General features: G+C 35.5%; 1 protein-coding gene across 2 annotated transcripts in view; it reads left to right on the top strand.

Annotated features, from left to right (window-relative positions):
* Positions 1-12,526, top strand: part of CLIP4 (CAP-Gly domain containing linker protein family member 4) — a 49,002-nt gene that overhangs the window by 29,507 nt on the left and 6,969 nt on the right. For both annotated transcript variants that reach the window (XM_084514523.1, XM_084514522.1), the window contains exons 6-12: positions 52-145; positions 984-1,145; positions 2,830-2,948; positions 4,370-4,606; positions 7,884-8,019; positions 8,705-8,845; positions 11,401-11,484. In XM_084514523.1, the coding sequence (XP_084370649.1) occupies positions 52-145; positions 984-1,145; positions 2,830-2,948; positions 4,370-4,606; positions 7,884-8,019; positions 8,705-8,845; positions 11,401-11,484 (973 nt within the window). The remainder of the gene's footprint in view (positions 1-51; positions 146-983; positions 1,146-2,829; positions 2,949-4,369; positions 4,607-7,883; positions 8,020-8,704; positions 8,846-11,400; positions 11,485-12,526) is intronic.

Genomic DNA, 12,526 nt, shown 5'->3' on the forward strand with positions numbered 1-12,526 from the left:
TAGTAAGTTATGGTACAGCTAAAATTCGCTTCTTTTCCTCTTGTCTCTCAGATCATTAAAAGAGGTTGCAATGTGAATGACAGAGATGGACTGACTGATATGACTCTTTTGCATTACACTTGTAAATCAGGGGCTCATGGTATTGGTGAGTAAAGAAACATCATTGCAAATGAAAAAGCATATTTAATTAAGAGGGCTACTTCCACTGAGTATTACAGAAGGTTTTTTTGAAGTAAACTTTTTTAGTGCTTAGTTTTGGCTTTTAGTGGCTGTGAGAAAGGGATGTATTGAAATATTATGGGGTTATTGCTGTGGCAGTTAGTGGTAGAGGTATTTCAAAGAATAGTGCTAATTTACACATACATTTAATAACAGCAAAGGCTGTTTCAAACTGAGGTGCAAACTGTGAACTAAGGTATTCACAGTCTTCTTAGGTCAATAAAACTAGAACATTTAAGTGACTGGCTGTTTTTGTTTTTCTTTTTTCTTTCACCCTGATCATGTCAGAAGAAAACAGTAATCTTTCTTTGTTTACATTATGATGATCATAACTACTGGAAATAAGAGCTCTTTTAACTCTGAACTCCCCAGTTGTGTTTGTTGCCCCTGAACCCAGTTCTCCTTGGAGTTAAAAGTTTCATAGCAAGATCTGGCACAGACTAGCTTTCCTGGTGGTGGAAGATCTCTTAACATAAACCTTATCATTGTGGAACTTATTTTTTCCTCTCCCAATCAGATTGCTGTTCTTTATGTTGGAGATAAGCAGGTTGTGTTACATAATGTAGCAGAGATTTTGGCTCTTTTATCATAACAGGCAAAGACTTTTGCATTCTAATACTAAAAAGAAGTGCATCTAATAGTAGTTTCTCCTCTGTAAGGTTTAAGAGCTTGATGTACCTTTTGTTACACATAAGCACATGCATATTTTTTGAGGTCCTGTAAATAAATCTCTAATGCATGTTTTAAAAAAAATTGCCTTGCAGGTGATGTTGAAACTGCTGTAAAATTTGCAACACAGCTTATTGATCTGGGTGCTGATAGCAGTTTACGCAGCCGCTGGACAAATATGAATGCCTTGCATTATGCTGCTTACTTTGATGTTCCAGAACTTATTAGTGTTATTTTGAAAAATGCAAAGCCAAAAGGTAGGTATTACTGTTATTTCATATAGTTGTCAGTATTTTGTTCCTTTGTCGATCCTAAGCTGATGTGTAGTGGTCTTTAAGTGTAGGGTTTGCTTACCCATTTTACATTAAGAATTTCTAATTTCTTATTCTTCTAGTCAATTTTGTTGGCGTGTTTTCTCTTAACCTATTTTTTTGTGTGTGGTTTAATGCACAGAACACATTGCTGTGTTTTAAAGTTCATAAGCTTGAGCTTTGTACAAAATGGTAGGGAAGTATCTAACAGAACTGAATGCAGCTAGCTTAATTCTAAGTTCTTGTTTGAGGAATAAGAGAATGTATGCACAAGACCAAAGATGTAACTATTCTGGCAAATTCTCAGTGTTTTTAAGTGCCTTAATCATTGAGAAGTGTGTTTGAAATACTGGGAGAATGGTAAAGGAGAAGTGGAGATTTGGCAACAGCACGTGACAGACTAGGGGCTGAAGCAGCTTTGACATACTAATTTTTCTTCACATATGTGCTATCTGAAAGGTCATATCTAAGGAACTGTTTTACTTTAGTGTTTGGCATAAATAAATATATATTTTTAAAAATATTTAAAAAATTAGGGCTACAAGAATCAATTGTAAAACTTAAAATTTGGTATCTTTCATCTTTTTAAAGTTGGTCAATCTCTATGTATAAAGATGACGTGCATATACGTATTTATGATCTATATGTCTGTTATATTTCGTGCCCTAAAATATTAATTCAGTATAAACATATTAGAATGTTGATACAATTGAGATAAACTTTATTTATCAATTTGTGGAAAGGGTTAGTGGGATAGAAACTGTAAGTGGAGAGTGCTAGAAGACTTGTACAGCCCTGAGGTGGAAAGTTTTACATCCTTCACCAGTATTTCAAACTGGAATATTATTGCTAAATCCTTCCTGGCTTTTGGATTCTGTATGAGATCAGTTGGCATTTTAAATAAATGGTTATATTCTTCATTGACTCAAATTGACATCTCTTGTATAGTTTAGGAGAGGTGCCAAAGTCTAACTTCACAGCTGATTAAAAGATATGCTGGGAACAATTAATGGAAATGTGCATCATGATAACCCTCTTCTAGTCAAGTGCAATACTGTATTTTCCAAAATGTCAGTGCAGGACCCTTTTGAGCACCATTCTTTGGAAACACAGGAATTATAAAAATCAGTAGTTTTTATATAATTCTTGGCCATCACTAATAAAATTTGTGTAAAGCAGAGGTATAGTCAGTTTTCCCTTGTCCCACTACCTGTTCATAAAGGAAAACAACTGGTTGAAGTTGCATCTCATTTTAAAGTTTAAAGTCTATAAACAGTAAAATATAAATATCAATGAAACATTAATTTACATTCAAACCTAAAATTACTTGTTAGTCTTAGCTCGGTGGATTGGGTATCTCAAATAGCAGTATCAAAAAATAAAGTAAATGCTCATCTTCCAGATTTGATCATGGTCTGAAAAAACACATGCAAATGAGGTTAACATTCTTTGTAGAATCACTTCTCATACACATTTAGTACATAGCTAACCGTGTCTCTGTATAAATGTTGATATAAATTATAAAAATTAATGTACTGTCATTAAAAAGAAATAATGTTCTCTCAAGTAATCTGTAAAGTGAAATATTCAATTAACAGACTTGCATGCCTTACATGATATTTAATTGCAGATGTAGATGCAACCTGCAGTGATTTTGATTTTGGAACAGCTTTACATATTGCTGCATTTAACCTATGTACAGGAGCTGTCAAGTGTTTACTGGAACATGGAGCAAATCCTGCCTTTAGGGTAAGGTGTAAGGTTGTATGTAAGTCAAAAGGCTAATAATGAAATGATTTGATTATCTGGGGAAAAAATATCTGGAAAAAATAACATGGCATATATGGGTTTTGGTTAGCTAAAAGTGTATCATGTGGAGTGATAGTGACTTTGAAAAATTACTCGTAACTTGTAGTGGATGACTTTCTATGCTTTGTCATACTTCTGTGTTGAATTTTGTATTTTTAAGTCTTGATGTGGTTCATTAGTTCAAATTGTGTTCAAGATGTTCTGTTTTGATGCATCAATTTTCATTTGTTAAAATGCCCTTGTATTTTGCAACAGTTGTCATGACAGGTGGATCTTTTCAGAAATACATGAGTACAGTATGTGACCTCCAGCAATTCGGTATATTGCTCAGTAGTAAACTTAGTCTTAGCATGAGTAACTGATAATGAAGAACCATTAGCTGCTCTTCTTACTAACCAAATAGTAGGCCTGAGTTACAGTGTAAAACGTTGCTCTATGTGTGTAGCCACCTGTCCTGGATTTTAAGTGTAGGTGGTATCTCAGTTCTCCATTTTCAAATTCATTTTTTTACACAGATAATTGTGGTTCCTCAAACTGAAATTTGGAAGATGGGTTAAGATTTGTACTAATGCCTTTGAAGAGAGGGTAGGCAGAACTTGCCGTTGTAGCAGCCTGAAGGCCAAACAGTGTATATGCTCTCTGATCAACTGGCCTTGAGTTAAGGTTAACTTCAGGTTAGTTAACCAGCTGACTCTGGCCTAGGGCAAGCATCTCATGGGACATAGAGGAATCACAGTAACTGCTGTGTGGACGTGGAAACTGGTTAGAAAGGATTTTTAATCCTCATTGCGTTTCACATGCAGTACTCCATATTTGAATAAATACTTGAATAAAGTTGTTCAAGTTTATGTGAGACACCAATTTTTTTGTGTATTCTACACATGCTATATGTGTTAATTTAATGGTATCTTACAATTGGAATAAGCCTCACCAAGGATTAAACTGTACACTGGGGAAAGATAAATTCTGTGGGAAGTATTAGCTTTATAGTATTGGTATGACCAGAATTCTCTTACTATACTGAATCTGTGCTGGGGTAAACAGATGTATCTAGGTGCTTTAGGTGCTTTTTTTTTTTTTTTTTTTTTCCTTCTTTCTCATGTGTCCAGAGTACTAATAATGTTAAGATTAACAATTTTGGAAACTTAGCACTTCTGAAAATATGACACCATAAATGTTAGCTTATTTGCCTAAGGATGTCTTGGCATCCTCATTTGAAAATGCGGATGTTCTTATCCTTGTTTATGTTCTAGGAAAAATATCTAATGAACTGGATTAAAAACTTCATAAACTGCTCTTTTTTTTTTTTTTTTAATCAGTTGTCACAACATTAAATCCAGTAGTATGTTATGTTTTTACAGAATGACAAAGGGCAGATCCCAGTGGATGTGGTTCCTGATCCAGTAGATATGCCACTGGAAATGGCAGATGCAGCAGCCAGTGCAAAAGAAATCAAGCAGATACTGCTGGATGCAGTGTCTCTGTCATGTGATGTCTCAAAAGCCGTGATTCCAAACCGTAATCATGTCACAGGCAAGGCCATGCTTTCATCGCTTGGCCTGAAGCTGGGAGATCGTGTCGTTATTGCAGGACAGAAGGTATGCTGAGTAACTTGGTGGGCTGGCAGATGACACCAAGCTGGGTGGTGTGGTCGACATGCTGGAGGGAAGGGATGCCATCCAGAGGGACCTGGACAGGCTAGAGAGGTGGGCCTGTGCAAACCTCACAGAGTTGAACAAAGCCAAGTGCAAGGTCCTGTACATGGGCTGGGGCAATCCAAACATGAATGGAGGCTGAGTGGATTAATGAGAAGCCCTCATGAGAAGGACTTGGAGTTATTGATGGATGAAAAACTAAATGTGAACCAGCGTTGTACACTTGCAGCTCAGAGAGCCAGTTCTATCCTGAACTGCATCAAAAGATGGGGAACCCGAGGGAGAGGATTCTCCCCTTCTACTCTGCTTGTGTGATACCCCACCTGGTGTACTGCATTCAGTCTGGAGCCCCCAGTATGAGGAAGACATGGACCTGTTAGAGAGGGTCCAGAGAGATGGGGAGGGACTCCTTACCAAGGCATGTAGGGATTGGACAAGGGAAATGGTTTTAAACTAAAAGACAAGATTCAGATTAGATGTTAGGAGGAAATTCTTTACTCACATGGTGCTGAAGCACTGGAACAAGCTGCCTGGAGAAGTTGTGGATGCCCCATCCCTGGAGGTGTTCAAGGCCAGGTTGAATGAGGTCCTGGACAACCTGGTCTAGTGGGTGGCATCCCTGCGTATGGCAGGGGGAGTGGAACTAGATGATCTGTAAGGTCCTTTCCAACTCAAAACATTCTATGATTCTGTATTATCCTTATAATTTCTGGATAGTCATATTTCAAATTTGTGGCTCTAAAATGCTTTCTGAGAAGTATGAACTCTGGCAGTAAGGATATGGTTACATGAAGTAACGAGCCGAATAGTTAGCTGTTAAAGAGAGCCACTCCCATGGAAAGCAGTTTTGACAGACAACATCTGCATCCATATACAAAATTTTAACAGTATCCTGTAGTACATCAGCATCATTCAGTTTGTTAACGCCTTTGGTGTTACATTAAATGATAGTAACATTTACAGATTACTTTGTGAGTTGTCCAAGTTTCAAAGTTGCCAGTATTCATTCACTAATGAACCCTGTCAGTTTCCAGAAGGCAGCAGAAAAAATCTTCAATTCTGCTTAGCCTAGAGTAACCCAGTTTCACTGGTGCAATGCAGCTAAAATCTTTGAAGCAGTATTGTGCCAGAGGGATCATTATATTGTTCTGTAGACGTATAAGAACATTTAATACTGGTCCAGCTCAGATTTGAATAGCTTTTAAGAAGCTAACTTGCTAGACACTATTTAAAAATGAATTTGAAAAATTTAACATTGTTGCAGTTAATATCCATACCTTTTATTTGCGATAGCAAGGGCTTGGAAATGATTTAAGAGTGCTAGTATTCCTTTTACGATTCCTAATATTTTTTTCTGGTAAATATTGAAGACATTTGTGAGCAAAATTTTATGTTTGGATAGTTTTGTGTTTAATAATTTTTCTAGTATTATTCTAGTATAACTTTGTAATTTGTAATTACCAATTACCACAACTGAAGTGTTTTAAAGTGGACCCCACTGAGAGTGCAGAGCTGCCTCCATCCTGCATTTTTGTGGTATGTTCTTGGAATCAGGTCCGAAGAAGTTAGGGAATCACTACCTGTGCAGAAGGCATTTTAACTGAAGTATGCGGAGGAAGCTGCCTGCTCTTAAAAGACAAATAAATCCATGGAATTTTCTTTTACAGAATGCTGTTGCACAGCAAAAGCAAGGGGAAATAATGTAAATGCAAATTAATAAAGATTCTATAGAACGAAAGGGAAGAAATTAGTACTCTTGTGTATTTTTGCAAGAAATAAGGCCCACAGTACTCTTTGGACTGTAATTTTGCTTACTGTGTATGGATAAAGCTTTCTGAGTTGCTAGCATTTGTTACAGGAGCTGAAGCTGTCATGACAGGTGGGAAGGAAGAATGTGGTTGTGCTTTTCAGTCTTCCTTTTCCATGTCTGCTCTCCTACTGTTAAATTTGTTTACCTGAATGGATGCTCAAGTGAAGCGTGACTGCAGGGAAACCAGTAGCTGGGAGGAAACTTTTTTCCTGCTTCTGCTGTGTATCATGGCCTGTGTATCCTCTGCTCCTTTCTTATTCAAGTCCTAAGGTTTAAGCCACCTTTGGTGGAGAGTGGAAGAATCTGTTAGGCCACTTAGTCAAACTTCTCCCAGGTGAATTTGATGTGTGGGTTTGTAGCTAAAAAGTTTGTGTTTAGATGTTATGTACCTGCCTATAACGATCAAGTTTAAAGATCTTCAGAGTAAAAGAAAAATAGTCTCTGGATAATGTTTATTTCTTATGAAATGTTAAGAAATCATAGCCAAAAAGTTGTAGATTAGAGAAAAAATAGGTTCCTGTCTGTTTACTCTCTGAAGACTGGATTAGACAGTGAAGTCATGGTAAAAAAAAAAAAAAAAATTAAGTAAGATTATTAAGGTCATAGGGGATGATGAGAACTGAGCAACTGAAAGATGAAGGGTTTTCATTACTATAACTGATAGGAATATAAATATGAAAATGAATTGAAATCAATGTTAAATACTTCTCTTTTAGATATTGCTCCCTGATTTTCTTAAAGTTAGTGTGCTTATAATGTGTATTTGTGCAGAGTAAATACAGGTCCACTAGCAAGACTAATGTCTTAAGTCCACATAATATATATTAAAACAGCAACAAAATATTTAAAACGTTAGATTTTTAAATTTTCTTTAATCATAAGAGGGGAATAAAAGACTAAATATTTTCTTTGGAAAAGATTAATATGTTCTGAAGGCAGTGTTTACCTTTTAACCCCTGCAACATAAATAAAAAAGTTACGGAATTTAAAATCTAATATTTCCATGGAATTTTCAATTCAGCAAGCTATCAAACTGGGTTTCTGGAACTACTTTTATGGAGGTCACTGAAAGTAGAACTTCTCGTTAGGCATACACTCATGTACCGTGCTGAGTTTGAGTTGTATTGTACAATGGTGCTTACTGTTGAATTCTAGTCTGTTATGAGAGCTGTCAATAGCCACTGCTATTGTTCAAAATATCCACAGAAGGAATGATAAGTTTTGGAAAATGCATTTGTTGGCATTGAAAGATAGGAATGTCAATAATCAAGGAAGATCATTGTTTGCATTTCTCTGTTTGTTCTGATTAAAAGGTTGGTGATGATTTGCTCTCACCTGCATAATGTATACTACGCTCTTGCAAACAATGCTTTTTTAACAGTCTTTCTATGTTGATGCCTTTTGCTTTAGGTTGGTACGCTAAGATTTTGTGGTACAACGCAATTTGCCAGTGGCCAGTGGGCTGGCATAGAACTGGATGAAGCAGAAGGAAAGAACAATGGAAGTATTGGAAAAGTACAGTACTTCAAGTGTGCACCAAAACGCGGTATAACCTTTTTTTATACTTCATGTCTTAAGAGGATTAAAGGAAAAAAAAAAACACTTTTGGAAGATATAAACTTTTGGGGAGAATAAATGCAGATTCTGTTGCCTTTTTTATAGTTTTCTCTTTACTGATTCTTTGAACTGTTCCTGGACTAGCTTTTTGGCTGCAAATATTTGCAAGAACACTGAGACAAATAATGAAAATTTATGGTATACCTTGAAACTGAGATAATAATCTGTCTTGTTTTTATGACTGTACTGTTGAAGCTACTTCTCTTGTAAGTAGCTCCATAACATGGTCATGTTTCTTTACTTGCTTTGCTTTCCTTTTTGAAAGGAGGCATGCTTGTTCTCAACCTGTTCCAGTTTTCATTGATACTTCAGGAATACTCATGAGATAAAGTCTTGCATTTTATAGCAGCGGAGACTGAATGTTACCATTAGGCCAAAAAGGAGATTGTAATTGATAGTTTTCCTGACTGCCTGAATTACTTTGTTCAAGTTGCTTCATGAGACTTTTGGTTTCGCAATTCCATTTGAGCTAGTCCTTCCTACCCTACAAGAGCTTTAACAGCATAACTAGCCATGAACGTGGCTGAAAAAATACTAAATTAACTGTTGTAAGAGAAAGACATTACATTAATATTATCTCTGATTCTTTTTGCCCCATACAATTTTTTCTCCAGGTATCTTTGCACCTCTTTCTAAAATAAGCAAGTCTTATGATCAGAAGAAACCCTTTGTACGGAGTACTTCCATGCGATCTTCTCCTTTGGTCAAATCCAAGAAAATAGATGTAACGCATGTAACTTCCAAAGTGAATTCTGGTGAGTATTTTCTTTCCTGTTGAGACAGGATATAGAGAAGCTAGTTTTCAAGAATTACCACCAGTCCTGTAAAGCTTGATATTAAAATACTTGTTTGGAATTAGTTCATCACATGGGATGCGAAGGTGCCGTTAACTGCATGTTCCTGGTAGGATGCTGTGTATAGCTGCTTAGGGACTATGTGCCAATAGAGGTTCTTGTCTTTATATACTGTGTAGGAGTTCATCATGGCATTTATTCTTGATCCTTTAAAGTAAGTTCTGATTGGTTGTGATATTAATTACATGTCTAAACATAACCTGATTTCATTCACTACGATCTTCCTGGGTAACTTGAAACGTTGAGATTAGTTTCAAGATTTTCACCAATCTATATACAATTTTATGTATAGAAATTGAATACAATTAATTTTCTGGCAAAATAATCAAGTAACCATTTAACTGATTGTGTTTTATCTGCTAGTTAAATTATCTGGGTAAAACCAGAGGCAAATTAGAAGAGAACAGATGTTACTGTACGAAGGCCTTAAACTACTGGTTAGAGTTACAGGCTCAGTCCCTGGCACTGGTTTCGACTGTTAGTGATTTATTCAAATAAACTTATACGGAAGGATTAATTTACGACTTGCAAAGTACAAGTGATGCATCTCTTCTCATCTGTTTAGATTTCAAGGTTGAGAACAGACTCTTTCCTGCTGTGTACAGTGCCCACCATGCATAATCAGGCTCTGTAGCTGGCTGGCTGACTAATAATGTTATTAAATATATTACATTAGGATGTCTTTAGTCTTTTGAATCCTGTTTAGATGATTCATACTAAGGCAACACAGCTTCAAGGATGGAAGAATATGCATACATTTTCTATGAATTTGCTCATGTACTCTAAAATACTCCACTCCTTACCAATGTGGCAGGTTTATGCAGGCTATTGAAACAATGTGACAGGCTGGTAAGAGGGGTGTTTTGGCAGCATTTTGGATGATTCATGTAACTCTGCATACATTGAGGGGGAAAGTAAGCCCTAATTATGTGTATTTGCAATTAACACAAGATTTAAGCTGTTTAGAAATTGATGTCCTGCATAAAATACGTCTCTGAATAATTACTTTGTTAGCTGTGTTGCTCAGGAGCAGATCTATGCTATGCTGACTTCATTAAATTAATTATTTCAATGTTTGATTCAGTTTGTTGTGAACTGTTTAAAACTTGTTAAACTGTAATGGAGAGGTCTGTTTCCTTTGCCACAGACGGTGTGTTCAAGACAGTTTAGCCATAAACTGTCTTTTCTGTCAAAGTTGCATGTCTTTGTAAATTTAAAATGTTTGATGCTTGCTGTAGGTAAAATCAGAGTGAGTTATGCCCAGCAGAACTTACATCTACTAACAGTAACCTTGAAGCTGTTATTTTTAAGATGTTCATGTTCTTGTATCGAAAGGGCCATTAGAATGAATGTGCCTGGCTGTTTCACCATCTAGAATGGGAGGATAAAGCTGTATAATGCAGAACTTTGTTTCACAGTGTTTATATGCATCAGCAGATTAAATCTCTTCTTTCCTTTAAACTTTGTCTCTACAGTTAACTGGCTTGTAATCCAGGAAAAAAATGTATTTTGTAGATACGGTTAAACATAGTTTTACGGTGCAAAGTAAAATATGATACTGTGTAGAGATTTTCAAATTTGATTTGTTTCTGCTGGATTTGAATCATCCATCGGATTGATGATAGCGCTTTTTCAAGATTTTAGAAAAAGGATTACTTTAATCAAATTGAGAAATGTGTTATCAGTCACAGATTTTTTTTTTTAATGGCTACGATATAAAATTTCTGCAATTTTTTCTGTAAACCAGTGCAGCCCCTGTAGCTGAATTAAGCTGAGAGAGATAGATAAATAAAAAATGCAGGATTTCTTCTTCATAACAGGGACAGGGCAAATCATAAAAAAGCTTGTTATTTGCTGAGTTTGGTTAGAACACAGCTAGAAATGTGAAACAGTTATTTATAGAATGTAAAAGGTATTAATACTAATTCATACGCATATCACGACATTGTTGCTCTAAGAGTAAGGATCTTTCCTTAAAAATGGTATTGGTATACTTCATTATTTATAGATTGAAGATTTGATCTCAAAAATCTTCTGTAATCTTTAATCTTTAAGTATGAAATTAATAGTAGTGAATAATGTACCTTAAATACTATGAAAGTATTGTTGTGTGTTGTTTATGTAATAGATGTGAATATCTGAAAGGCTTAAGTGAAACTCCTTCAATATAAACATGAATATTTTGCAGACCATGTGATAGTGTGGCAAGATAGTTTGGACTGTTTTAATGTGTTAAGGTGTCTAACATCCATTAAAACAATTCTGCAGTCATGTTTTACCTATTTAGCAAGAATTTAAAGAGTTTTACAGTTTTAACCATTTTATCCATGCATCCATTAATCTGCAAATCTTTCAAATTGATTTTTTACACAATTTTCCTGTAAAATTGCTGTTCATTGTTAGGATACAATTGAATTCTATAGATATTTATATATATGTATATATTTCTATTCTAGGCCTACATATGTCAAAAAAACCCAGTGCTTCTGAAACCAACTTAATGACTGTTAACAGGGGAAAAATGCTACCTGCAAAAGAAGGTAACTAAATTAATTTTAAATTTAAACTAGTTTTATTTTTTTTAACATTTTGAGGAAAAAATGAGTAGAGCAGAAGTATTATGGCTGTTTTGCCTCTGTAAAAGCCTTCCATCTGCAAGGCTTACTTAAAAAAAATAAAAATAAAAACCTTGTCTATCTGTTCAATTTCCAAGCAAGTACACGTTAGTGTATTAGGAGCAAGAGTAAAATATGTGAATGTTTGCCTGGCATTCTTTGCTGGTTTGGCAGCAACAGCCTCTACCCAGATACACGGCCAAGAATACAGACAAGTCCATAAAGCTGAAAGCTGTCTCTTAGTAAATGACATTCCAGAGTACCTACAGATGTACCTTATGTTTCTAAGGGAGACCTTTTGCTCTGTGCTGCTCATTTTTTGATGATGGGTATCATGGAAGACACAACTGCAGGCTTTTTATGAAAAATGAAACTAGCTTGTTAAAAATTTCCATTTAAATATAAATCATTCTCTGCAATCATCTAGTTTCAGAACTGGATTATGACTTTGCTGAACCTCTTTTTTTGTGTGTGTATGCTGAATTTAAAACGTGAAGGGACCTCACTTTCAGGGGTATTCTTAAAAAAATAAAAATCAAATCGCCTTCGGGATTTCCTCTGTAAAACCATATTGCCATTGTTGGTAAAAAACAAAACAAAAACAAAAAAACAACACACAACTAAACAAAGCAGTACCGTGGGAGTCTTGAAAATGATGGAGGAAAGTTGAACATAAATCTTATTGGACAGTTTAGATATCAGGGTTTGCAAATGGTGATGAAAGCTCTTTATTTCCACTTCTTATTGTATAAATATTAATATTAACACACTATGGAAGAGAATATAGTAGGCTTTAATCCAGACAATAATTCATTCACATAGTGTCACCTTCCTTCCACTTCTCATCAAGTCTTTAAAAGTCTAGACAGTGTGGTGGCATGATCTCTTAATATTAAGGCTTCCATATTCTAATAAATCTGCTTGGGACTGTCTAGAAAAGTTTTCATGGAGTAACAAAGATGGGACT

Source organism: Aythya ferina, assembly GCF_964211825.1.
Source record: "Aythya ferina genome assembly, chromosome: 3".
Lineage (NCBI taxonomy): Eukaryota > Metazoa > Chordata > Aves > Anseriformes > Anatidae > Aythya > Aythya ferina.